At 42.6% G+C, this 25,909-nt stretch overlaps 2 protein-coding genes across 3 annotated transcripts in view; both read left to right on the forward strand.

The window, feature by feature from the left end:
- The window catches only part of LOC132378738 (threonine--tRNA ligase 1, cytoplasmic-like), an 89,695-nt gene extending 83,226 nt beyond the window's left edge, over positions 1 to 6,469 (forward strand). The window contains exons 16-18 of one of the 2 annotated variants that reach the window (XM_059945848.1): positions 5,209 to 5,281; positions 5,358 to 5,472; positions 6,321 to 6,469. In XM_059945848.1, the coding sequence (XP_059801831.1) occupies positions 5,209 to 5,281; positions 5,358 to 5,472; positions 6,321 to 6,469 (337 nt within the window). Of the gene's footprint in view, positions 1 to 1,114; positions 3,328 to 5,208; positions 5,282 to 5,357; positions 5,473 to 6,320 lie in introns of those variants that run through there. The other variant, XM_059945849.1, reaches the window with a different exon arrangement.
- A 1,642-nt stretch (positions 6,470 to 8,111) lies between these two features.
- On the forward strand, positions 8,112 to 24,582 carry tm2d3 (TM2 domain containing 3). The gene is made up of 6 exons (XM_059945851.1): positions 8,112 to 8,301; positions 8,388 to 8,489; positions 8,584 to 8,741; positions 10,010 to 10,184; positions 13,896 to 13,971; positions 23,127 to 24,582. The coding sequence occupies exons 1-6, from the start codon at positions 8,112 to 8,114 to the stop codon at positions 23,290 to 23,292; spliced, it is 867 nt and encodes a 288-aa protein (XP_059801834.1). The 3' UTR covers positions 23,293 to 24,582.
- The last annotated feature ends 1,327 nt before the right edge of the window (positions 24,583 to 25,909 follow it).

Below are 25,909 nucleotides of genomic sequence, written 5' to 3' on the forward strand. Positions count from 1 at the left end.
TTAAATATGGGAACCAATGGTGCTCACTCTTATTCTGAGGCTGTGCCCTCTGGTCCTTGACTCCTCCACTATAGGAAACCTCCTCTCTGCGTTCACTCTATCTCAGCCTTTCAAGATTCGATAGGTTTTAATGAGTTTCCACCCACCCCCCCATTCTTTGAAATTCCCGTGAGTACCATCTAACACTCCTCATAAGTTAACCCCTTCATTCCTGGAATAATTCTCATGCTCCTCCTTTGAGCCATCTTCAATCGCTGAAAATAAACATAGAACATAAAATTCTACAGTACATTACAGGCCCTTCAGCCCACAATGTTGTGCCGACCATGTAACCTACTCTAGGAACTGCCTAGAATTTCCCTACCTCATAGCCCTCTATTTTTCTAAGCTCCATGTACCCATCTAAAAGTCTCTTAAAAGACCCTATTGTATCCACCTCTACCACTGTTGCTGGCAGCCCATTCCACACATCCTCCTCTCTTGATAAACTTAACCTCTGACATCCCCTGTACCTACTTCCAAGCACCTTAAAGCAATGCCCCCTCATGTTAGCCATTTCAGTTCTGGGATAAAGCCTCTGGCTATCCACACAATCAATGCTTCTCCCCAATCAGGTCACCTCTCCTCCTCTGTTGTTCCAAGGTGAAAAGGCCAAATTCACTCAACATATTCTCATAATTCCAGGCAATCCAGGCAACATCCTCATAAATCTTCTTTGCACTCCCTCTGTAGTATCTGCATCCTTCCTGTCATGAGGTGACCAGAACTGAACACAGTACTCTAAGTGGAGTCTGAGTACAGCTGTAACATTACCTCATGGCTCTTGAACTCAATCCCACAGTTGATTAAGGCTAACACACCATGTGCCTTGTTAACAACATGATTGACAGTGTTTGTTGGAGCAGATGAATGTTGCCTGTGTGGATTGTTACTGTACTCTCTTGGCTGAGGTGTATAATCTGTTTATAGGGCTTTCCCCTGCCCTGCCAGCAACCCCTCAGCATTTGTTGGTGGAGGAGGAGGGAAGGGAGGAGAGGAGAGAGAGAGGGAGAAAAGGAAGTTGTTGCATTAGATACCTATGCTCTGCTTCAGATTGTGACTGGTTTCTCTCCAGCTTCCTCTCACCCTGAACATGCCTCAAGGCTGTGTGCTGAGCCATCTTCTGCACTCCCTTTTCACCTATGACTGCGTTCCTGTACATTGTTCTAACTCCATAATCAAGTTTGCAGACGACACCACGGTGATTGGCCTGATCAGAGGGGATGACGAGATGGCCTATAGGGACGAGGTCCAGCACCTGGCCGCGTGGTTTCCCAACAACAACCTGGCCCTTAACACCCAGATGACCAAGGAGATCATTGTGGACTTCAGGCATGCTCGGAGCCACACTCACGTCCCCATCTACATCAATGGAGCTGTAGTGGAGCGTGTATCAAGCTTCAACTTCCTTGGTGTCCACATTTCCGAGGATCTCACCTGGTGTCTGAACTCCTCCATCCTAAATAAAAAGACGTAACAGCACCTTTAATTCCTGCGGGGCATCAAGAAAGCTCACCTCTGTCCCAGGATAGTGATGGACTTTTACTGCTGTACCATTGAGAGCATACTCACCAACTGCATCTCAGTATGGTATGGCAATTGTCCCGTATCGGACCGCAAAGCACTCCAGCATGTGGTGAAAACTGCCCAGCGGATTATGGACACCCAATTGCCCACCATTGAGAACATCTACCATAAATGCTGACTGGGCAGGGCGAAAAGCATTATCAAGGATACATCTCACCCTAACCATGGACTTTTTACTCTCCTCCCATCCGGTAGTCACTACAGGAGCCTCCGCTCCTGCACCAGCAGGCTCAGGAAGAGCTTCTTCCCTGAGACTGTGACCCTGCTGAACCTCACATCACAGCACTAAGCAGTATTGTACCCATATTGTACAGTCTCAGTGCTTTTATATTTGTGTGCTGTAGCACTTTTTATTCGCAGTTATTTTGTAAATAACTGATAAATAAATTCTTTGCATTTCTGGTTAAATGCTAGCTGCATTTCATTTGGCTTTGTATCGGCACATTGACGATAAAATTGAATCTAATCTAACCTAAATCATGCAGGGTACCAGTAGGACAGTGATTCCCAACAGGAGCAGTTAAGCGTTGAGAATTAGAGGAAATAGAAGTTGTCGGGGGGGTGTTCAAGATTCTTGTGGGGGGGGGGGGTGTCAATAAGCAGCACCCTAACTTGAAGCATGAGGCCTGACCGATCCCAAAAAAAAGAATGAGGTACTAGAATACAGGAAGAGCCATTATGTCTGCAGGCGGTGAACACTCATCGTCACAATATGTCTGAAACATGGCAATCTCATCCGACCTTACCAACCAAACAGACATTATTGGGGATGTATAAATTAGCACTTAGGGTGCCCAGCAGTTCCTCTTCACTCACAACATGGAAAGAGTTCATGCACAGGTACACCCTCTCAACTTTCTCTCCTGATCTACAGAAAATAGGTCACGCAATGATACAGCAGAGGCCGGAACCAATCAGTGAACCTGCCGATCCCAAGGATTCCTCCTGAGGTGTTCAAAGCGACCTTGGCTTCATATGTGTGGTTAAGAATTGTGTGATTAGTCAATCGCGCTAACTGCAATAGTATAAAGGTAGCTTGCCAAACACCAGCTCTATCCTGACTAATATTCAGATTCCAACCTGAATCCTTGTCAGCGTAATTCTTGCTGTTGTGATCGTCTTCATCTTTGCCTCATTGTTCTTTGGCATGTCAATTTGCTGTCGTTGTGAACATCCGATAGGCATTCCCAGTTTGGGTTAATTTTTTATTTTAATTTAGCCCTATTAATGATGGATAAATATGTCAGCGTGGTCTTAATGAGTATGAAGGCAGAGAAGCCTTGAACTCTAATCCTGCTAAGAAAAAGAAACTACGGAGAGTGCATCAATACAATGTTACACAACTTGAGTATGGTTTTATTCCATTCCCATTAGCTCAGCGATGCCCCATGTGTCTTAATTTGTAATACTGTACAGTCTAATGAAGCCATCAAGATTGCAGGAACAATTCCGTAAAAGACGCCCTAAAGGGGCTACTTATTGTTTGAGAAGATAAACCTTTTCAGAAGATGAAAGAAGCATTTTCAATTTCAAATGCGTTACACTCTGGAGTCATTTGCCAGGAAAGCTAAAAATGACCTTGATAGTGGCCTTGTTGCTTCTTATAACATTTCCAAAATGATAGTAAAGTGTGGATAATCTCACACAATTGGTGAAAGATTAACAATGACTGCTGTATCAGAAGTGTTCACCACTGTTCTCAAAAAGTATTTTAAAATCAATTCCTCTGAGTAATAACTCTGTTGCTTGTCATATTGATGAAATGAGTGAAGACATTGAGTATCAACTGTGCACAGAGCTACAAAAGACAATTTGAGATGCAACTGGATGAGTCAACTTCAAGACAACGAGGCATTGCTAATAGCATATGTAAGGTTTATTAAAAATGGAAAAGTTTATGAAGAGATTCTCTTTTGTAAAAAGTTAAAAACAATTATCAACGAAGAATCAATCTATGATGACCTCAAAACGTATAAAAACATTCCAATTAGGAACATGATTTTTTGTGCAACAGATGGAGCACCATATATGACAGGTCGCCATGTTGATTTAGTGGCATTTATGCACAAAGGAATTCCAAAATATGTTTGCAATCCACTGTGTAATTCATTGTAAACATCTCACAGCCAAAAACCTCAGCCAGCTATTTTTTCCAAGCATGACTCTTGTAATATCTGCTATCAACCAAATTAAAGCAGAATATTTCGCTAGTTATCCAAGATTATGATGAAGAGTTTAAACACTTGCTTTTTCACACTGAAGTGCATTGGCTGTCAAAAGGCTGCTGCCTAAAATATTTTTTTCTTTTTGACACTGTCACTTAAAGTCATCAAGAATTTGGGAAACAAAATTGAACTTTTCCGTGGAGATGTGGCATACCTAGCCAATCTTTTTGACAAAATGAACACTCTAAAAATGAAACTGCTGGGTGAGAATTTCAATTTAGTCCAGGCAAAAAGTGCAGTGTCCTCTATCACCTGAAAATTGGAATGTAAAAGCCAACTATTGGGAGAAGAATGCTCTCACAGTTTCCCTGCATGGCCAGTATGGTACCGTCTTTCAGACAGTGATTCACAAGAGTATTGCTTACACTTGCAGTCACTGAAGGAGGATTTTCAGAACTGATTCAAGGATTTGAACGATCTAGAAGTTCCAGAGAGGGTAATTAACCCATTTCTTTGCAAGGTGGAAGAACAGGAAGAGAGCTTGCAAGAAGAAATTATCAAAATTCGGTATGATGAAGAAGCAAAAATGCTTTTCAAAAAAGTTGGCTTTTATGGTACATGGCTACACTGTCATACAAAGTTTCTTGGTCTTTGGAGAAGAGTCAAACTGCTCTTCATTACACTTCCATTCTCCTACCTTGTTGAAAGAGGCTTCAGTACAGTGAACCACATACTCATAAAAAAACAGAATCCACTTTAACATTGTTATGCGTGGGGACTTGGGGCTTTTGCTGTCACAACTTGAACCAGATATTTCAACTCTTGATAAAAACCATCAAGCTGAAGGATCACATTGCTATCAAAGCTGCTGTACAGTGCACAGGTACTGTGTAAACTAGGTTTAAAGACAAAAATTTAAAGCAGAATAATTTTTCTCATAATTAAAATAAGTACTTTATTGATCTCAAGTGGGAAATTATTTTGTAACCAGCAGCAACATTTAAAAACACACTCAGCAATGATAATAAATAATAAATTTATTAACTAGTAAAGAATAATATACACAATAATTTATCAGTGTAATAATGCAATAATGCACAAAACGATAAATGGAGACTGTTATAGTATGAGGTGTGTTCTGCTGTCTCACAGAGATGAACTGTTGTATATGGTGGACTTGTTTTTACACCATGAGGGCGCTAGAAAGCATATTGTGCCCGAGAGGAGTGTTGGGCTCAGAAAGGTTGGGAAATACTGCTGTAGGAGAATGTGCATGGAAATAGAATCTGTAGCACTACAGCAAGGCTACAGGCCCTTCAGCCCATCTAGTCCATGCTGATTACAATATCCATGAAATGCAGTTAAGGCTGATTTTGTGCAACATGTTTTTAACTTTCTGTTTTTTTTAAAACTCTAGGCCTTTCTGGCTTTCCCCTCGGCAGGTTATGGTGGTCCCTGCTGGCCCAAGCAGTGAGGAGTATGGCCAGAGGGTAGGCAAAGTGCAAATTCTTCACAGGTCGCATGTGCCATTTGGTACAAATTGCTCCTAACACTTGTCTCTTGTAGGTCTGCCAGGAATTGCTTGAGGCTGGTTTCTTGGCTGATGTAGACCTGGACTCTGGCTCTTTGCTGAGTATGAAGATTTGGAATGCTCAACTTGCTCAGTACAATTTTATCTTTGGTAAATCACTCCACTGTGAGATATCCTGACCTTCACACTTGTTGTCTTTGCTCTGGGAGGTACAGCTCTTTTAGCAGATCTTGTGCTGTACCAAGGATGTGGAGAGATCCTTCCCGAAATAGATGGACATTGCTGGAATTAATGGTGCACTTTGGACCCAGTTCCATTGCATTTACTGTGGCAGATGAAGTTATTCATTTTGGTACCATCCTGAACTCCCTGGGAAGAGGAATCTTTGAATATTTTGGGTCAAGCAAGGGAGAAAAAAAGAGGCGATGTGGAACAGTGGGGCTGGGAGCTGAGGGGCAATGGGGCAGTAGGCCAAGGGGCAATGAGGATGGGGCAGAGTGCCGAGGGGTGATGGGAATGGGGTCAGGGGGCTGAGGGGCAATGGGTCTGGGTGAACAGGTCCCCTCTGTGGGAAGCCATGGAATACATGGGTCAAGCTGGGGAAGTGACAGAGTGAGGGTGGGAGCTCTGCAATTCCAGGCTCTGTTTCCTGACCATGAAGGTATCAGGGAGCTTGGGTGGAAGGTAAGTGTCCTCGGTATGGATTTGACAAAATAAGCAGGTTATCATTGAATCAGACTAGCTAGTGAAAAGTCAGATTGGTAACAAGACCCAATCCAGAAGAGGTAAACTTGGGCTGAGGTTAGTGGAGGCTTTGTATAGTCCTGTCCATACCAAAGGAGAATAAAGATTTATTTAGAAGGAACGATTATTTACGATATGCATGGGTGACCCAGTGTCCTACTGCACTCTATTATTTCACTGAAGTTTTTGTTCCGCTGTTGGTTAGTTGTACTGAGGACAAGTCAATTTTTATTGCACCTCATGTTTGCCTGCAGTGGTTGGAGAGAAGGAGAAAGTGAGTCGCACAGTGATTGTCCATTCAAGAGATGACAAAGTACACGGCGAACATTCCCTAGCAGCAACGTTGGAGAGACTGAGGCGGCTGCAGGAGCAGCAAGTCCTTAGAGCTGAGGAGATGTTTTAGATTTCCATCTTAATGGTTGCATGCAGCAGAAAACTGAGGCATGAAAAATATAAAACCAAGGATAGTTTGGAAAGATTAAAATGAATTGCTAACTGCAAATGCAAGTTTAATGCTTTGGGTTGGAAATTGAAGGTTGGGGGGAACTGGCACAGAAGGTCAGATTCCTGTCTGAAGCTTGACTGGTGTGCAAGGTAGCCTCTTCAAGAAATGTCTTTAATACCTAAAAATTAGATAAGTTTCAAGATAGTCATTTCCAGTACACAAGTGTAAAGGAGAATGAAATACTTATTACTCTGAATCTGATGAAAAACAATATAGTAAAGAACACAAAAATAATAGTAAAAAAACCTAAGTATAAGATGACTTACATAGATAGATTGCATGTCCATAAAGTGGTGGTTAGTTGGGGATTACAGCAAACTGTATGTACTTTACATGAAGCAAGTAACAATAAAATAAGAAGAAACCACAACAATAATTTTTTTTTGCTGATTTCTGTGTACCTCCCTGGCGGTTGACCACTTGTGCAAATCTTTCTGCTGATATTTAGTAGATTGCAACATGGAACAGTAAAGCACAAGAATGGGCCACTTGCCCCATCATGATGTCAATCTAATTGATCCCATTTGCCTAAACCAGCTTATGGAGGTGGATGGAGAGACAATATATGAGGAATACCCTGTTCCATTTGGTAGAAAATGCCTGTAAGCCCTGCAATAGCTACCAAATCCATTCCACCACCCCACCATTCTACCTGCCTTAGTTTCAAAATACAGCAGGCATTCAAGACGTACAAAAAAGCTGGATGAACTCAGCAGTTCGGGCAGCATCCGTTGAAAGAAGCAGTCAACGTTTCGGGTCGAAACCCTTCGTCAGGACTAAAGCAGGAAGGGGACCCTCTATAAAGAGGGTGGAAAACTAATCAGAGATCAAGGGGTGGGGGCGGGGATAGGCAGGAGAGGTGAAGAAGCAATCTAAGGGGAAAATAGAAGAAGGCAGAGTCATGAGAGGTGATAGGCAGCTAGAAGAGGAGACAGAGTAGAGGTGGGATGGGGAAGGGAGAGAATTACCGGGAGAACTCGATGTTCATGCCAAGGGGCTGGAGACTACCCAGACGGTAGATGAGATACTCGCCTAAGTTTGGCCTTGTCATGGCTGTAGAGGAGGCCATGTATGGACATATCCGAATGGGAATGAGAGGGAGAGTTGAAGTGAGTGGCAACTGGGAGATCCTGTCTGTTGTGGTGCGCGACGAAGCGATTCCCCCATCTGCGTCGGGTCTCGCCGATGTAGAGGAGGCCGCACCGGGTGCAATAGATTACCGCAAGAGATTCACAAGCAAGCCCAATTGCACCCACGTGACCAATCGACCCACTGAAATATGGGAAGAAACCCAAGCCGTCACAGGGAGAATGTGCCAGCTCCTCAGACAGCGGTGGGTACTGTTGCTGTCATAGTGTAACGCTAACTATGCCACCCCGAATGTTTGTTTATTTGGGCGGTTTATTCACGGTTCAGATATTCTTGCTGGAGAGATTTCCCTGCCAGCAGAGAGTTTTGACCTGCAGCCCAAGGGTTTCTCTCTCTCTACAGATCCTGCCTTGTGTCTGCAGCAGTTTGTTTCAGTTTCCGACCGAATGTGATGATTGCACTCGGTCCTGATTGGTCGCGTTCCCCTGTGGCAGTGATTGGTCGCTTCTTTCCTTGCTCTCTGTTAATTGGCAGGATGCTGTTGGATCTCATTGGCTTTACGGTAGGTGCGATGGCGTCCAGGAGGGTTGTGGATCGGCTGCTGCTTCTGCTGTGGCCGCTGCTGGGGTTGGTCGGCGGAGGTGAGTCCGGGGTTCCGGCCGGGACTGGGCTCCGCTGGGTGAGCGGCGATGGGCCAGGCCTGACTCCGTGTTCTCCTCGTTCACAGACTCCCCAAGCACCGGAGCTCCTGATGGCCTACTCCACTCTAAAGGCACCGGTCTCCCGTCCTCCAGCGGCCTGGGAGGCACCCGCGGTCCGCCTGAAGCCGGTAAGTGAAGGGGGTGAGGGCCGGAGAACTCGCTGTAACGGGCGGCGGTAATCTGTGGCTGGGCTTCCTACAATCGGCCTCTGTCTGTTTGCAGCGCCAACCACGGTGCCAGCTTACCTGGCGAAGTGCCCGAGCGCCGGACAGTGCAACAGACTGCCGCCACTTTGTATGAACTGCTTGATGCATTCCAACTGTATCTATGGGAAGGAAGCTTCATTCAACTGTACAATCAAGCCGGGTGTACAGTGCACAGTAAGTAAATGATGTAGTACACAACGGTACAGCGCAGAGTCAGCTCCTTCAGCCCATCCTGGTTTGTGCTGACCAACCTAAATATTCCCACCTGTTCCCTGGAGCAACAATCTCACTGCTGGAGGAAGGGTTTAGACCCAAAACATTAACCATTTCCATCCACTGATGTTATCTGACCTTGCACGTTGTATGTTGCTCCATTTTCCAGCATCTGCACTCCCTCTGTTTTCTTCTGGTTTAATCGCAGACCCAACATCAAGAGCATTACTGCTACCCACTGAGTTGGAGTGTGGAGCAGAGGCAAGAAGTATTACCACGAAATTCTCCCTCCAAAAAAAAACACTTAAGTAACACAAAGTCAAATATTTTTCAGAAAGTGAAATGTGTTCTTGTGTACATTACAATGGCAATGATATCCTAACAAGCTTTCCATTTTAAACTATCTCTCTCAAAGAAGCAATTAGGTGTTTCCTTTATACCTTGTAGGAATTGTGCTCAAATAATAAATGCTGCACTGTTTCTGAACAAATGCACTCCCTTGTTTCTCTCTGCTCCTGCCTAATTGTGTGTGTCTAAAATGGTGAATTATTTTATCTTGTGTACAGTGTACTGACATCTGGAATAAACTCAAATGATGTAAACCTGAAGTAAAATTAAAAATACACAATGCTGGAGGAACTCAACAGGTCAAGCAGTGTCTATGGGGAGGAATAAAGACATAACATTTTGACGCTGCTTCAGGATAAAGATGATGCCTGAACTGAGTTCCTTCAGTATATTTCCTTACATTAACAAGTTTATGCTAGTTTCAAAGCAGAGGGATTTAGGAGAAGGTGAAAGACATTGATTTCTGGTGTGGCAGCTCTGCCATGGGCTGATACCTCATACAGACAGACCCACTAGTCCACTGTGCTCATCTATACTCATAACATTTTCCAGTACTTGGCCTTCTGTCTGTGACTTGGTGAACAAAGCAATTGATTTGCTACTTAGTTTTTGTGAGTTCTGTCTTCACTACTCAAGCCAATGTATTTCATATAAATTGTTCATTGGAATAATTCTCCTATTCCACTCCTACTCCTTGTACTTTTGGTGTCTGAGTCTTGAAACCATCAACAACTTTGGAGAACAGAAGAGTTGAGATACCTTTGCTGTCCTGCTTGATGGCTTCCATAGATGCGTGTGGCTGGAAAGAAGCAAGTAACTATTTGTTGTAATGAATTGTTTGATAACCTTCATTCTTGCTTTGTTTCTGTTTGTCTACTCAGGATGAGAACAAAATGGACCAGAAAATATTTCAGATAACAGTGGTCTGCCAGTTCTGTTGGCAGCTGCCACCCAAACAGTATCATTGCAAGGAAACCACAAATTGCAAGAGCGTGCGGTGCCCGCGGCAATACTTCATTTCTAACTGCACAGCCCTGGAGCACGTGCATTGTCTTGGTAAGTGGTCTGTGGGAGAACAAACACTGGTGTGTGAGTTCCGTCAGAGTGAAATGGGAATTAATGAAAATATAGCGTTACCTTGAAATGAAAATAGTTCCAGCTTAACACAGTTATTGTCAAAATGAACTGGATGAAAATAGAAGCAGGAAAGTTGTTTGCACTGATTGGCCTAATCTCAAATAATGAGGTAGCCTACAGAGAAGTCATCACCCTAACAACCTTTCCCTCTATGTTGCAAAAACAAAGGAGCTGGCTGTGGATTACAGGAGGAATGGAGACGGTCTAACCCCTATTGACATCAATGGATCTGGGGTAGAGAGGGTCAATAGCTTTAAGTTCCTTGGCATACACATCACTGAGGATCTCGCGTGGTCTGTACATATCAGCTGTGTGGTGAAAAAGCACAATGGTACCTCTTTCACATCAGACAGTTGAAGGAAGTTCGGTATGGGTCCCCAAATCCAAAGGACTTTCTATAGGAGCACAATTGAGAGCATCCTGACTGGCTGCATCACTGATTGGTATGAGAACTGTACTTCCCTCAATTGCAGGACTCTGCAGAGAGTGGTGCAGACAGCTCAGCACATCTGTGGATGTGAACTTACCATTATTCAAGACATTTACAAAGGCAGGTGTGTAAAAAGGGCCTGAAGGATCATTGGGGACCAGAGTCACCCCAACCATAAACTGTTCCAGCTGCTACCATCTGGGAACTGATACAGCAGCATAAAAGCCAGGACCAACAGGCTGCTGGACAACCTCTTCCACCAGGCCATCAGACTGATTAATTCACACTGATAAAATTGTATTTTTATGCTGTCCTGTTGTATATACTATTTATTACAAATTACTATAAATTGCACATTTAGACAGAGACTTATTTTACTCATGTATGTGAAGAATGTACAGTTGAAGTCAGAAGTTTACATACACCTTAGCCAAATACATTTAAACTCAGTTTTTCACAATTCCTGACATTTAATCCTAAAAAACATTTCCTGCCTTAGGTCAGTTAGGATCACTATTTTAAGAATGTCAGAATAATAGTAGAGAATATGATTTATTTCAGCTTTTATGTCATCACATTCCCAGTGGGTTAGAAGTTTACATACACTTCATTAGTATTTGGTAGCATTGCCTTTAAATTGTTTAACTTGGGTGAAAAGTTTTAGGTGGCCTTCCACAAGCTTCTCACAATAAGTTGCTGGAATTTTGTTCCATCCCTCCAGACAGAACTGGTGTAACTTAGTCAGGTTTGTAGGCCTCCTTGCTCGCACAGGCTTTTTCAGTTCTGCCCACAAATTTTCTATTTGATTGAGGTCAGGGCTTTGTGATGGCCACTCCAATACCTTGATTTTGTTGTCCTTAAGCAATTTAGCCACAACTTTGGAGGTATGCTTGGGGTCATTGTCCATTTGGAAGACCCATTTGTGACTGAGCTTTAACTTCCTGGCTGATGTCTTGAGATGTTGCTTCAATATATCCACATAATTTTCCTTCCTCTTGCCATCTATTTTGTGAAGTGCACCAGTCCCTCCTGCAGCAAAGCACCCCCACAACATGATGCTGCCACCCCCCATGCTTCACAGTTGGGATGATGTTCTCCAGCTTGCAAACCTCACCCTTTTTCCTCCAAACATAACGATGGTCATTATGGCCAAACAGTTCAATTTTTGTTTCATCAGACCAAAGGACATTTCTCCAAAAAGTAAGATCTTTGTCCCCATATGCACTTGAAAACTGTAGTCTGGCTTTTTTATGGCGGTTTTGGAGCAGTGGCTTCTTCCTTGCTGAGCAGCCTTTCAGGTTATGTCAATAAAGGACTTGTTTTACTGTGGATATAGATACTTGTCTACCTGCTTCCTCCAGCATCTTCACAAGGTCCTTTGCTGTTCTGGGATTGATTTGCACTTTTCACACCAAAGTATGTTCATCTCTAGGAGACAATGCATCTCTTCCCTGAGCAGTATGACGGCTGCGTGGTCCCATGGTGTTTATACTTGCGTGCTATTGTTTGTACAGATGAACGTGGCAGCTTCAAGCATTTGGAATTTGTTCCCAAGGATGAATGAGACTTGTGGAGGTCCGCAATTTTTTTTCAGAGTCTTGGCTGATTTCTTTTGATTTTGTTTGTAAACTTCTGATCCACTGGAGTTGTGATATAGTCAATTATAAGTGAAATAATCTGTCTGTAAACAATTGTTGGAAAAATTACTCACGTCAAGCATAAAATAGATGTCCTCAATATCTTGCTAGAACTATAATTTGCTAATATGAAATCTGTGGAGTGGTTAAACAATGAGTTTTAATGACTTCAGCCTAAGTGTATGTAAACTTCTGACTTCAACTATAAGTAATAAAGTCAATTCAATTCAAAGTGAGACGAGAACCAGGGGACTAGATTAAGGATGGAGATGAGAGGCAACTGCTTTTCCCAGCAAGTAGTTAACCTGTTGAATTCTTTGCGTAGGGAAGCAGTGGAATTTGCCTCAATAAATATATTTAGATAGATTATTGCATAGCAGGTGAATTAAGGGTTCTGGGGAAGATGCAGGTAGGTAGAGCTGAATCCGTGGCCAGATCAGCCATGATCTTACTGAATGATGGAGCAGTTGGCTGACTCCTGCTCCTGTTCTTGTGTTTGTGTAGGAGTCACCACATGGCCCATTAAACCCATGATCTACTGACTTGGTTCAGTTATTTGGTGGGGTCCACATACATTATTTATTTGAATGCCATGGTCATTTCCTTACTTAGCTAATGAACATCCTTTGACCTTGACCGTTGTGTGGTGGAGTACGATACAGAGGATTAAAGTTGCGTAGTAAGTGTAGAAATGCCTGAGTACTTTGAATATTCAATTCTACACATCCCAGAGGATATGGACAGAGGGTTGGGTAAGCTGGGAATTGCTCATTGGTGTGTTGGAGATTGAGGGGTGACTTTATAGATGTCTATCTTGAGGGACATAAATAGAACAAAGGCACTCGGCCTTTTTTCTCAGTGTTGAGGAATTCATAAGACACGGGCAGAATTAGGCCACTCAGCCCATCAAGTCTGCTCTACTATTCCATCATGGCTTATTTATTCTTCTTTTCTTTTTTTCCCCCTTCAGGGGTTTAGGGATGGTGTGTGTGTATGGATTGAGATGGGCGGGTACATTAACAAACATTTAAGTCATCTTGACTGGAAGCCATTCAGTTTTATTTTATCAGAACTACTGTTAATAACTGAACTCAACATGCATTGCCAGGGCTACTTTCCTTGGGTTTTGGAGATTTACTGAGTTACATGTGAGGAGTAGATAGAATCAATTTAAAACGGGGCACAAAAGTCAAGAATTAAAACCACATTTTCATAATAAACATTACAAGGAGGACTGTGGAAGTTTGGACCTTTTTCTACAAACTGCAATTTATTGTGTTATTATTTAAAAACCTGTCTGATTGCACCGATTGTTGCAGCTTTGATGAGATCAGTCAGTTTGGTGAAAACTGGAAATCAGTTGTCTGAGTGCCACTTTGATGTAACAGCTTATTGCTCGGACTTTCCAGCAATTGCAGCTTCTGAACAAGTTCTGAGTCATTGACTTGCGTTTATACTTGGAGCTTCTTATCTCATTGTTGTCGTTAGCTTCTGGCTCAGGTATCACACATAGAGGACGTCAAATGTAAATGTCTTGTCTTGAGATTTTTATTCTGTTGTCAGGTAATCGCACATTTCAGAAGAAGGTGTATTGCAATTGGACAGGTGGTTACAAGTGGTCAACTGCATTGGCTCTCAGGTAAAAACAGATTTTGATTCTTCAATGAGAAAATTCTTTGCATTTCATAGTTTCTGTATTCACTGATGAATAGATTTACAGATAGTTAGATTTGTTGATGATTACAGTGGTATGAGTTGCATGTATTTGCTGGTCAGGCATTTTTGCATTGTGAATATTCACTTTGCTCTGTCCCACCTGTCATCATTGATCACCTTGGCGCACCACAATAGTGTAGCAGTTTGCATGACATTATTGCAGCTCAAGGTTTTGGAGTGTGGACTTCAATTCTGCCGTTACTCATAAGGAGTCTGTACGTCCTCCCTGTGACCACATGGAAGAAGCTCTGGTTTCCTTCCATGGTCCAGAGGTGTACCAGTTAGTAGGTTAATTGATCATTCTAAATTGTCCTCTGAGTAGGCTTGGGTTAAAACGGTAGGTTGCTGTGTAGTGTGGCTCGTTGGGCTGAAAGGGCCTGTTCCATGCTGTATAAATAGAGATGCAGAAACTGCTTTGTTCCCTCATGATGATTTTCATTGTTGAACACTGTCCAAATCTGGAGATGTGATGACATCGAGTATCAGCAGCAAAGTCGCCATTTGTTTTAATATCCTAATCTCAGTTTGAACTGGGTGGCTTCGGAGAGCAGTTTGAAAGGCTGCTTCGCCAATTGAGTAGAAAAAACATCGACTCACAGCAATTTGGTGTTTTGAGCAGCAGCCAAAGAGTGATTTTGATGAATTAGTAAGAACAAATTAAAATAAGGCAGGGCCAAGTGGAGTGGCTATGGTTGGAATGTTTGTTTGAGGCTTGAGTGAGAGAAAGCAAAAAGCTGTCGATAGCTTTTTCCCCCACACAGTTTATTTATCAGTTTTCCTCCTTTATATTTGCCAGGCAGGATAGTGGAATGATCCTCTTGCGAGATGTGGAAAGGCAGGGAGACCTCCAGTGTCCATAACCACTACAACTGCAAGAAGTGTATCTAGCTGTGTTAAGGAGTTGGAGCTGGAACTGGATGAACTCCAGATAATTTGGAAGACTGAGGGGGTGATAGATCAGACCTATGAAGAGATAGTTAGACCAAGGTGCATGACACAGGAAACTGGGTGACAGGAAGGATAAAGGTGTTAAACAGCCAGTGCAGATATCCGTGAGGCTGTCCCCCTCAACAACAGGTATACCACTTTGGATACTGGCGTGTGTGTAGGGGGGACGGTGGTGTCCTAATAGAGGAAAGTCACAGTCTCTGGCACTGAGAATGACTCTGAGACTCAGAAGGGAATGAGGGGAGAAGAGGTGAGCTGTGGTGATAGGGGATTTATTAGGGGAACAGAAATGAAGTTCTGTGGATAAGAGTGAGGTTCCTGAATGGTATGTTGCCTGCCAGGTCCAGAGTGTGGGACAGCTCAGATCAAGTCCTCAGCAATCTTAAGTGGATGATTGAACAGCCAGTGGTTGTGTTCCCTGTAGGTGCCAATGACATGGGTAGGATGAGTGACGAGGTTCTTCATAGGGAAATTCAGTGAGTTAGGTGCTAAGTTAAAGGGCTGGTCCTCCAGGGTTGTGATCTCAGGATTGCTACCCATGCCATGTGCTTATGAGGCCAAAACTAGGAAGATTATACAGTTTAACACATGGCTACAGAGCTGGTGTAGGAGGGAGGGCATCAGATTTTTGGACCATTGGTCCCTTCCAGGGAAGGTGGGACCTGTACAGAAGAGACTGTTTGCACCTGAACTGAGGGGTGGGGGTCTAATATCCTAGCAGGAAGGTTTATTAATGGTGCAAGTAGGGCTTAAACTGGAGTGTGGGGGGGGAGGGGCATGGGAACCAGAGTGTCAACAGTTAGTGGAGAGGTTGTGGAGACATGTTAAGACGTCAAACAAAGTCAGGAATCAAAAGGATGAGCATGGATCGCTAGTGTCTGAACCGCATATATTTCAATGCGAGAAGTATTGGAGGAAAGGCAGATGAGCTCAAGGCATGGGTTAACACATGGAATTATGATATTGGAGCCATTAGTGAGATTTGGTTGTAGAAGGGGGAGGACTAGCAGCTCAATAGTCTGGAGTTCTGTTGTTTTAGATGCAGGAGAGTGGAAGGGGTTAAAGAAGAACTATTGTTACTGGTTCGGGGAAGTGTCATGGCAGTGCTCAGTCAGGACAGATTGGAGAACTTGTCTAGTGAGGTGTTATGCATAGAACAGAAAAATAAGGAAGATATTTAGGGATAAGAAAGGGATTTAGAGGAACAAATTTATAGAGAAATCGCAGTCTTTTGCAAGAAACACAAGGTTGTTGTAGCTTTCCACATATTGACTGGTACTCCCATACTGTAAAAGGACTAATGGGATAGAGTTTGTCAAATGTGTTCAGGAAAGGTTCTTTAATCAGTACATAGAAGTGCCAAAGAGCAAGCATGCAATACTTGATCTGCTGTTGGGGAATGAGACAGGACAAGTGACAGAAGTTTGTGTGGGTGAACACTTTGTATCCAGTGATCTTAATACCATTAGTTTCAAAGTAAATATGGAGAAAGATGGGTTTGGTCCACTGCCTGAGAGTCTAAATTGGAGAGGAGCCAATTTTGATGGTATCAGAAAGGATCTGGCAAGCGTATAGTTGAAAGAAAAAGTTTGTGAACCTTTGCAATTACCTGGTTTTTTGCATTAATTACTCATAAAATGTGGTCTGATCTTCTTCTAAGTCATAATGATAGACAAACACAAGCTGCCTAAACTAATAACACACAAACCATTGTATTTTTCATGTATTTAATGAACATATTGTTTAATCATTCACAGTCTAGGCTGGAAAAAGTATGTCAACCTTTGTATTTAATAACTGCTCAGTACAAGAGGACATGGCTTTAAGGTAAGGGGAGGGAAGTTCAAGGGGGATATTAGAGTAAGGTTTTTCACTCAGAGTGGTTGGTGCGTGGAATGCACTGCCTGAGTCAGTGGTGGAGGCAGATACACTAGCGAAGCTTAAGAGACTACTAGACAGGTATATGGAGGAATTTAAGGTGGGGGGTTATACGGGAGGCAGGGTTTGAGGGTCGGCACAACATTGTGGGCTGAAGGGCCTGTACTGTGCTGTACTATTCTATGTTCTATAACTGGTAGAACTTCTTATGCAGCAAAAACCTACACCAAGTGTTTCCTGTAGTTGCTGATCAGACTTGCACAAAAGCAGGGGGGAATTTTAGACCAGTCCTCCATACAAAACTGTTTCAGTTTATCATCATTTCTAGGATACCTTGCATGAACAGTGCTCTTCAGGTCATGCCACAACATTTCAATTGAGTTAAGGTCTGGACTCTGATTTGGCCATTCCAAACACAAATGATGTTCTTCTTAAACCATTCTGTTGATGATTTACTCTTGTATTTCAGATTATAATCATCTAGTAAACTTCGTGACAGACCACTACCCTGATATTCTCTTGTAAAATGCCTTGCTGCAATTTTGAATTCATTGTTCCCTCAATGAATGCATGCTGTCCAGGCCCTAAGGTAGCAAAGCAACCCCAAACCATGATGCTCCTTCCACTATGCTTCACAGTTGGGGTGAGATTTTGGTGTTGGTGTGCTGTGCCCTTTTTCCTCCAAACATTGTGGTGTGCATTTCTGCCAAGAAGTTCAACTTTTGTCTCATTTATCCACAGAACATTGTCCCACAAGTATTGTGGAACATCTTCGTGGTCTATTGCAAACTTGAGACATGCAACAATGTTTTATTTTGGAGAGCAGTGTTTTCCTCTGTGGTGTCTTTCCATGAACAGCATTTTTGTTCAGTGTTTTTCTTATAATAGACACATGAGCACCAACATTAGCAAGTTCTAGAAATTTCTGCATGTCTTTATTACTGTTACTCTTGGGTTCTTTTTCACCTCCTTCAGCATTGCATGTTGTGCTCTTTGTGTGATCATTGCAGGATGCCACCCCTAGGGAAAATAGCAATAGTATTGAGTTTCCTCCATTTGTATACAATTTATTATACTGTGGACTGATGAACACTCTGGTCTTTTGAAATGCTTTTCCAACCATGCTTCTCTGCAGTTCTTCTAAGGACCTCTGAAACTTGTTTTGATTGGGACATGGTGCACATAAACAGATCTTTCTTGAGAAGAGAGGCTCTGTCAGTAACCTGACTGTCTTGTTTATAGGGCAGGGCATCTCAACAACTCACACCTCCAATCTCATCTCATTAATTGGAACTCTTGACTCCAATTTAGTTTTGTAGAAGGCATTACCCCACAGGTTCACATACTTTTTTGAACCTGGATTCTGACTGTTTAAATGGTGTACTGCATATCGACAAGAAGTACAATTGTTTATGTGTTAGTTTTGGCAGATTGCATTTGTCTTTTATTGTGGCTTAGATGAAGATCAGACCAGATTTTATGAGTAATTAATGCAGAAAACCAAGTAATTGAAAAGGGTTCACAAACGTTTTCTTGTAACTGTATATTGGAGCAGGCTGTTTTCTGGCAAAGGAGTCCTTGGTAAGTATGAGGCAATCAGAAGTGAAATTTTGAGAATACAAAGCTTGTAAATATAAAATGTAAAGATAATAGGTGCAGGGAACCTTGGTTTTAAATAGATATTGAGGCCCTAGTTAAGAAAAAAGGAGGAGGTGCGTAGCCGGTACAGGTAAATAGGAACAAATGAGGTGCTTATGGAGAGTAAGAAATGCATGTAAGAAAGAAATCAGGGGGTCTTAAAGAAAAAGCCATGAGGCTGGTTGGGATTAGTTGTTCTCGGATCTTGGCAATCCATTTACAAACGTTTCATCACCATATGACGAGACATCAGTGTACTGTTCACTTGTGGTGTGTCCTCTGAATGCTTGGCCTTTGTATATCAATCAGTTCATTGTTCATTCTTACGGTATAGCGAGAGGTCTCGCCACTGATTGGTTGCATGGTGAATTCTGTGTTGTGGTTTGGAATTTGCCTGCATTGGTTTATAAATGAGATTGAGGTCTACATGTCTGCTCACAGAAGTGTTGGCAGAAAACCACGCTTCTAGGAAATCTCTTCCATTTCACATGTTTGCTTGTGAAATGGCTTTCAAATTTGTATCCTCCTTGATCTTCATGAGTAAAGACTAGGGAGAGCTGGTCATGCTGTTTTACAGCCAAGTGATGTTCATGGATGCTTGTGGATAGTTTTCTCCTAACTTGGCTGATGTAACATTTGCTGCATGACTAACTCTCCCTAGTCTCTACCTTGAAATTTGACTGGGCACAGTGAAAGTCATGGCGCACAAGAGAATTCCTAGAGGCGTGGTTTCTGCAAACAGTTTTGTAAACAGACACATAGGCGTTGATCCTAATTATAAGCCAATGCGGACAAAATTCCAGAAACACATAGTTTGCCATGTGACCAACCAGTGATGAGACCCTCTCCCTTTGTCACAGTTGAGTTTCCATAATGACAACCAGACAGCTAATTGATACGTATATAAAGGCTAAGCAGTCGGAGGATGCACCACAAGTAAACAGCGCTCTGATGATGTCATCTCGTACGGTTTGCAATTGGGTTGCCAAGATCAGAACAATTCAACCCAATTATTAACCATCCGAGCTACACGAAGTTATTTCCAAGGTATGAGGTTGACAAGCTGAATGAAAATCCTGAGGGATTCTACAGATGTTTTAAGTGCAAAAGGATTGCAAGGGACAAAGTTGATCTTCTGGCAGATCAGAGTGGTAATCCATGCATAGAGCCAAAAGACATGGAGATCTTAAAAGAATTTTTTTTTTCCATCTGCATTTACTTAGAGACAGATACAGAGTCAATGGAAGTGAGGCAAAGTGGCATCAATTTCATAGCCCCTATACAGATGACAAAGGAGGAGGCTTTGCTGTCTTGAGGCAAATTAGGGTGGATAAATTCCCAGGCGTGACAATGTATTCCCTTGAACTCTGTGGGAGGAAAGTACAGAAATTGCCGGGCCCCTCGCAGAGATATCTAAATCATCCTTAGCAACAGGCGAGGTACTGGAGGATTGGAGGACTGCTAATGTTCCATTGCTTAAAAAAGGCTCTAAAAATAAATCAGGAAATTGTAGGTTGGTGAGCCTGACATCAGTAATGGGAAAGTTATTGGAAGGTATTCTAAGCAACCGGATATGAGCATTTGGATAGACAAAGACTGATTAGGGATAGTCAATGTGGCTTCATACAGGGTAGGTCATGTCCAACCAACCTTTTTGAGGAAGTTACCATGAATATTGACTAAGGCGAGGCAGTGGATGTTGTCTACATGGACTTCAGCCAGGCATTTGATAAGGGAGGTTGCTCAGGATTCAGGATGAGGATTAAACTTTTGCTTTGTAAGAGAAACCAGAGAGTGGGAGTAGATGGTTGCCTCTCTGACTGGAGGCCTGTGACTGGTGTGCTGCATTAATCGGTGTCAGGTCTGTTGTTTGTCATCTGTGTCATGATCAGGATGATAATGTGGTTAACTGGATCAGCAAATGTGCACATGACACTAAGATTGGAGCAAGGAAGACTATCAAAGCTTGCAGTGGGATCTGAACCAGATGGAATTTAACACAGACAAGTATGAGGTTTTGCACTGTGGTAGGACCACCCTGGGCAGGCTTTACACAGTGAACAGTAGGGCACTGAGGAGTCTGGTAGAACAAAGGGATCTGGAAATACAGGTCCATGATTCATTGAAAGTGGCATCACAAGTGAATAGGATCAGAAAGAAACTTTTGGAACATTGGCCTTCATAAATCAAGGTGAGTACAGAAGATGGGATGTTATGTTGAAGTTGTATAAGACATTGGTGAGGCCTGGTTTGACAGTGTAGAGACGGCAGGACCTGAGTTATAAGGAAAGATTGATTAGGTTAGGACTTTATTCCTTGGAACATGGAAATTGGAGGGGCAATTTGATAGAGGTATATAAAATTGAGGGGTGTAGATAGGGTAAGCACAAGCAGGCTTTTTTCACTGAGGTTGGGTGGGGCTACAGCTAGAGGTCATGGGTTAAGGGAAACGTGAGGGAAAACCTCTTCACTTAGAGGATCATGAGAGTGTAGAACAAGCTGCTAGCACAAGTGGTGGATGTGATTTCAATTTCAAAGTTTAAGACAAGTTTGGATAGGAATATGGTTGGTAGGGGTATGGAGGGTTATGCTCCTGGTGCAGGTCAATGGGAGTAGGCAGTCAAAATGGTTCAGCATGGACTAGATGGGCCAAAGGGTCTGTTTCTGTTTTGTAATCTATATGTTTGTGACTCAAGTATGTAGCAGGTTGGGCACATCTGTAGGAAGTGAAAGATAATGTCTCAGTTCAGTTACTTTCAGCCACATTGGACTGATGTGCATGGGTAGATTTATTTTCCGGCTGGACCTTTCTGTGACTTTTTACAATAATACGAAATTCTAAACTCACAAATACTGGAATGATTTATTTGAATGGAATAGCCTAACTATTCCCAACCTTTTTTATGCCATGGAGCACTACCATTAACTGGGGATCCGTAGACCCCAGGTTGGGAACCTCAGCCTTCACATCTGGGCAGCAGAACTTCTTCAAAGCTGGATAGGAATCCACTGTGGCACGGACAAAAGGTTTCTGATGGGCTCGTGAAGGTCTCATTTGGTACAGATTTCAATTGGGTGTAATCGAATACTGGAATGATTAGTTTTGTTTGACCTGAAATCTCAGTTGGGGTGGGGAAACAGTTGACCTGAAAGGTCAGTTGGGGTGGGGAAACAGTTTAACAGTTTCTTTGCAAAGTGGACAGAGCAAACATTTGAAAACTATTTAAACACAAAGTACACTGCAGATGTTGTCGAGTCAACATGTACAAACAAGCTGGAGGAGCTCAGCAGGTCGGACAGCATCCATTGAAACGAGCAGTCAACGTTTCGGCGGAGACCCTTCGTCAGGACTGAAGAAGGAGTGGGCAGGGGCCCCATAAAGAAGGTGTGGGGAGGGTGGGAAAGGAGAGGCTGGTAGGTCCCAGGTGAAAAACCAATCAGGGAAGATCAAGGGGTGGGGGAGGGGAAGCAGGGAAGGGAAAGGCAGGACAGGTGAAGGAATGTAAGGGGAAAGTGGGATGGGGGAAGTGAGGGGGAGGGAATTACCAGAAGTTAGCGAATTCGATGTTCATACCAAGGGGCTGGAGACTACCCAGATGGTATATGAGGTGTTGCTCCTCCAAACTCTGCTTCACATTCCCATTCAGATATGTCCATACATGGCCTCCTCTACTGCCATGATGAAGCCAAACTCAGGTTGGAGGAGCAACACCTCATGTACCGTCTGGGTAGTCTCCAGCCCCTTGGTATGAACGTCGAATTCTCCAACTTCCAGTAATTCCCTTCCCCCATCTCAGTTTCACTCTGCCTCCTCTTCTAGCTGCCTATCACTTCTCTCATGATTCTGCCTTCTTCTACTACCCATAGTGCTTTCCCCTTACCTTCCTCCTTCACCTTTCCTGCCTATCCCCTCCTGCCTCCCTTCCTCCACCCCTTAATCTTACCTCTGATTGGATTTTCACCTGGGACCTACCAGCCTTCTTCCCACCCTCCCCCCCCCCCCCCCCCCCACCTTCTTTATGTGGCCCCTGCCCCCTCCTTCAGTCCTGACGAAGGGGCTCGGCCCGAAACGTTGACTGCTCATTTCAATGGACCTGCTGACCTACTGAATTCCTACAGCTTGTTTGTACGTGTTGAAAACTATTTAGTTTGTCGTGCTTATGTACTTATTTAGTACCAGTGACACACTTTGCAGCAAGTTCTGAGTTTCCCCATTTGACCCTAGAACTTCCATGAAAACTGACTTTCGCATTTTACCTGTGGAATGCGGTCTCTGAAATCAATTCCAAGCAGCAGTTCCTTACCAGTAGCCTGACCTGTTGATTGTTGGAAAATATTAATCTATATAACAAGTCTAAGCTTGTTAATGCCTGCTGACACAGGAAGGTGATCAGTAATGGGTCTCCATGTTAACCTGCTGACACTGGCAGGTTATCAGCAACATGTCTCCATGTTTAATTTGTGCACATTCTGTCACCATGGTGAGGCTCAGCTATTATCCAAGAACAAGCATTGAGCCATAGGGTGGTACTCTTCAGTTTGCTATGATGTAGATGTGTTCACACTTTGCTAATGTTTCCTCTTTGCTTAACACAAGTTTTAATTTGCTTCCAGCATCACTTTGGGAGGGTTTGGAGCAGATCGCTTCTACCTGGGCCAGTGGAAGGAAGGTCTTGGTAAACTCTTTAGCTTCGGAGGCCTTGGAATATGGACTTTGATAGATGTGTTGCTGATTGGGATTGGCTATGTTGGGCCTGCTGATGGCTCATTGTATATCTGAGCTGCAAGAGAACCTTGTGACAATACTATGTGGAGCTGTGGAACACAAGCTGTGGTACTTGGGAGAATGCTAATTCTGAAAACAAATCACTTTTAAACATTTATTTATCAAGCTGAGGACTTGCACCAAGTTCAGTCGTTCTGTACGGTTGGTTCCTGTTGGACTTGTAGGTAAACAGCTTTGAAAATGATTATTGAAATTACCAATGAAGACATTCTTGTGACTCCACAGTGATGTTTTGCCCTGATTGTATCCTTGCATGGGGAAATTATCTGTACATTTTCTGGTAGGTCAGAGACCTAAAGACTGTCTGTAAATCTAACCATTCAGATGTGGAAATCAGCTGACAAAGATTTTAAATGTACTTAACATACAGCTTTCTCACTGAGGAACAAGAGAAGATAGGAGATGCAAGCAAATTAATGGCTTTGAGCTGGTGGCAGCAAGAGAAACATGAGCATGTCCACAAATCACCTGTTCCCATTTTCTGGGCCTTCTAAATTTGCTGTTGATGTTTTGAGTAACATGGTGAAAGTGATTGTACTCCATGGTAATAGCAACAGCAGTTTACTTTGGGTGTGGGATTGATGATAGACTGGGCTTCCACTGCAGTCCAGTGTATTTAGTCCAGACTAAACTGGAAGTCTGCCAAAGTTCTTTGTGCTGGTGACGATGATCATTCCAATCTGGGCCAGATCTTAAGTTCTGCTGTGGCCCCACAGGGAGATTCATTGGAAGACTCTGAACTTCCAATGCCAGACATTAGAACAGCTGTGGAACATGGGTTAGGAAAGCAGGTTGAGTGGGCTGGAAGGTGAGTGGCCTCAGTTGTATCCCTTATTCCATGCATCTACCTTTTACTGAGCTGGAATTTTTAATGTTACAATTGTGAGGGAGGAATGGTTTGGTAATGCACCATCAAGTGCCTGGTATTTCCATCAGCCAGTGTTTCCACTGCCTTCCACACAAGTCGGTCAATAGAGATTCAGTCAACACACACAAAATGCTGGTGGAACACAGCAGGCCAGGCAGCATCTATAAGGAGAAGCACTGTCGACGTTTCGGGCCGAGACCCTTCATAGAGATTCAGTGAAACCTGACATTATGTTTTTCAGTTGATAATGCTGCCATGATTTAAATCTGGTTTTGTAAGTTCAAGTGGTTGGATTCAATGCTTTGGATAAGTGTAGAAATTTACTGTACATTGTTACAAAAATGTGAAAATAAACATCCATGTGATTAATGCAATTGAAATCATCTTTTTATTTTTAATAAACTTCAATTTGGCTACATACAATCTTTAATAGTCTTTATTGATTAGGACATAAACTGATTATAGGCTTCAATAATATAAAAATGGGCCAGAATAGGATGAAAAACATCAGTAATACACTAATGATGGCAAGATGTATTAATAAATGAGCTGGGTTTATGTGCAAGTGTGGCTAAGTATGATGTAACTGAAACCTGGCTGGCCTCAATGGATGGGGATGAATATAGTAATGAAGGATATACTTTACCCTGAAAAGATAGGCAAGATCGTAAAGGTGGGATAGCAGTATTAACATAAGAGAGAATTTAAATGATAGATGAATTGAGACTTAGCAAAGATATCTGGGTGAGAATTTCAAACTATAAGGGTAAAGAAATAACATTGGGTGTGTGTTAGACCCCCCCCCCCCCCCAAAGTGGATAGTCTTGTTTAATAAGCTATCAGAATATTAGAAAAGTAGGTTCTGATAGTATTGTTATAGTTATGGGTGATTTTAATTTTCCAAATATTGAGTGAGAGAACTTAGTAACTAATGGATTACAGGAAGGTGAATTGTTTTTTGACCTAGTACGTTAATACACCAACAAGATGGGAGGCCTGTCCAGATTTGATATTTTGTAACAACCAGGATTGAATTTTGAGTACTTAAGTTTTGAGCCTTTAGAAACAAGCAATCATAACATTGTTATTCTCAAAGTTTTTTTGGGAGAGTATGGCAGTAGAAACCAAAGCAATTAAATTGAATTTCAGAAAGGCAATATTTGTGCCAATGTCTTAAAGGTTTCAGAAGGTAAACTGGAAGGAATTGCTCGACATTGAGTCGGTTCAGGAATAATGGGGTTGATTTGGAGAGATAATACTCAGTGAGGAAATGTTCATACCCAAGGTCAGGACAAGAAATAAAAAAAACTACATGGATAAATAAAGATGCACATAAAAGTTATTGAAGAAAAGACAGCTATACAAGGAACACAGGAAAACTAGTAATCATGTTAACTGTAGGGCATATAAAAATGAGAGCTATAGTCAAGAGATTGCCAAAAGGCAGGGCAAGTTGAGAAGGATATTGCTGCTTGACCCCTGAGATTTTTTTCAATACTTTAGTAGTAAAAGAAAGTCAAGGAGGAAGCTAGGAGTATTGGGAATAATAGTGGGTGTTAAATTATGCAGAGAGGGACACAACTCATTTTTAACTTGACAAAATCTTTCAGAAAAGGTCACCCTCAATCCTTGGTGGGATAGATAAATGTGGCTCCTACCTCATATTTTGCTAAAATATTCATCAGCAAAGACATTAGCAATGTGCCAGTGAGTGTAGAGAAAAAATAAGGTTGCTTTAAGTGA

This window comes from Hypanus sabinus, chromosome 21 (assembly GCF_030144855.1).
Source record: "Hypanus sabinus isolate sHypSab1 chromosome 21, sHypSab1.hap1, whole genome shotgun sequence".
Classification (NCBI taxonomy): domain Eukaryota; kingdom Metazoa; phylum Chordata; class Chondrichthyes; order Myliobatiformes; family Dasyatidae; genus Hypanus; species Hypanus sabinus.

What these genes read in the sequence shown, in the direction of transcription:
- tm2d3 (XM_059945851.1), top strand. Translation starts at nt 8,112, where the DNA reads ATGATTGCACTCGGTCCTGATTGGTCGCGTTCCCCTGTGGCAGTGATT. An exon ending in CCGCGGTCCGCCTGAAGCCG is followed by an intron (nt 8,490 to 8,583) that starts GTAAGTGAAGGG and finishes GTCTGTTTGCAG; the next exon opens with CGCCAACCACGGTGCCAGCT. An exon ending in TCAACTGCATTGGCTCTCAG is followed by an intron (nt 13,972 to 23,126) that starts GTAAAAACAGAT and finishes ATTTGCTTCCAG; the next exon opens with CATCACTTTGGGAGGGTTTG.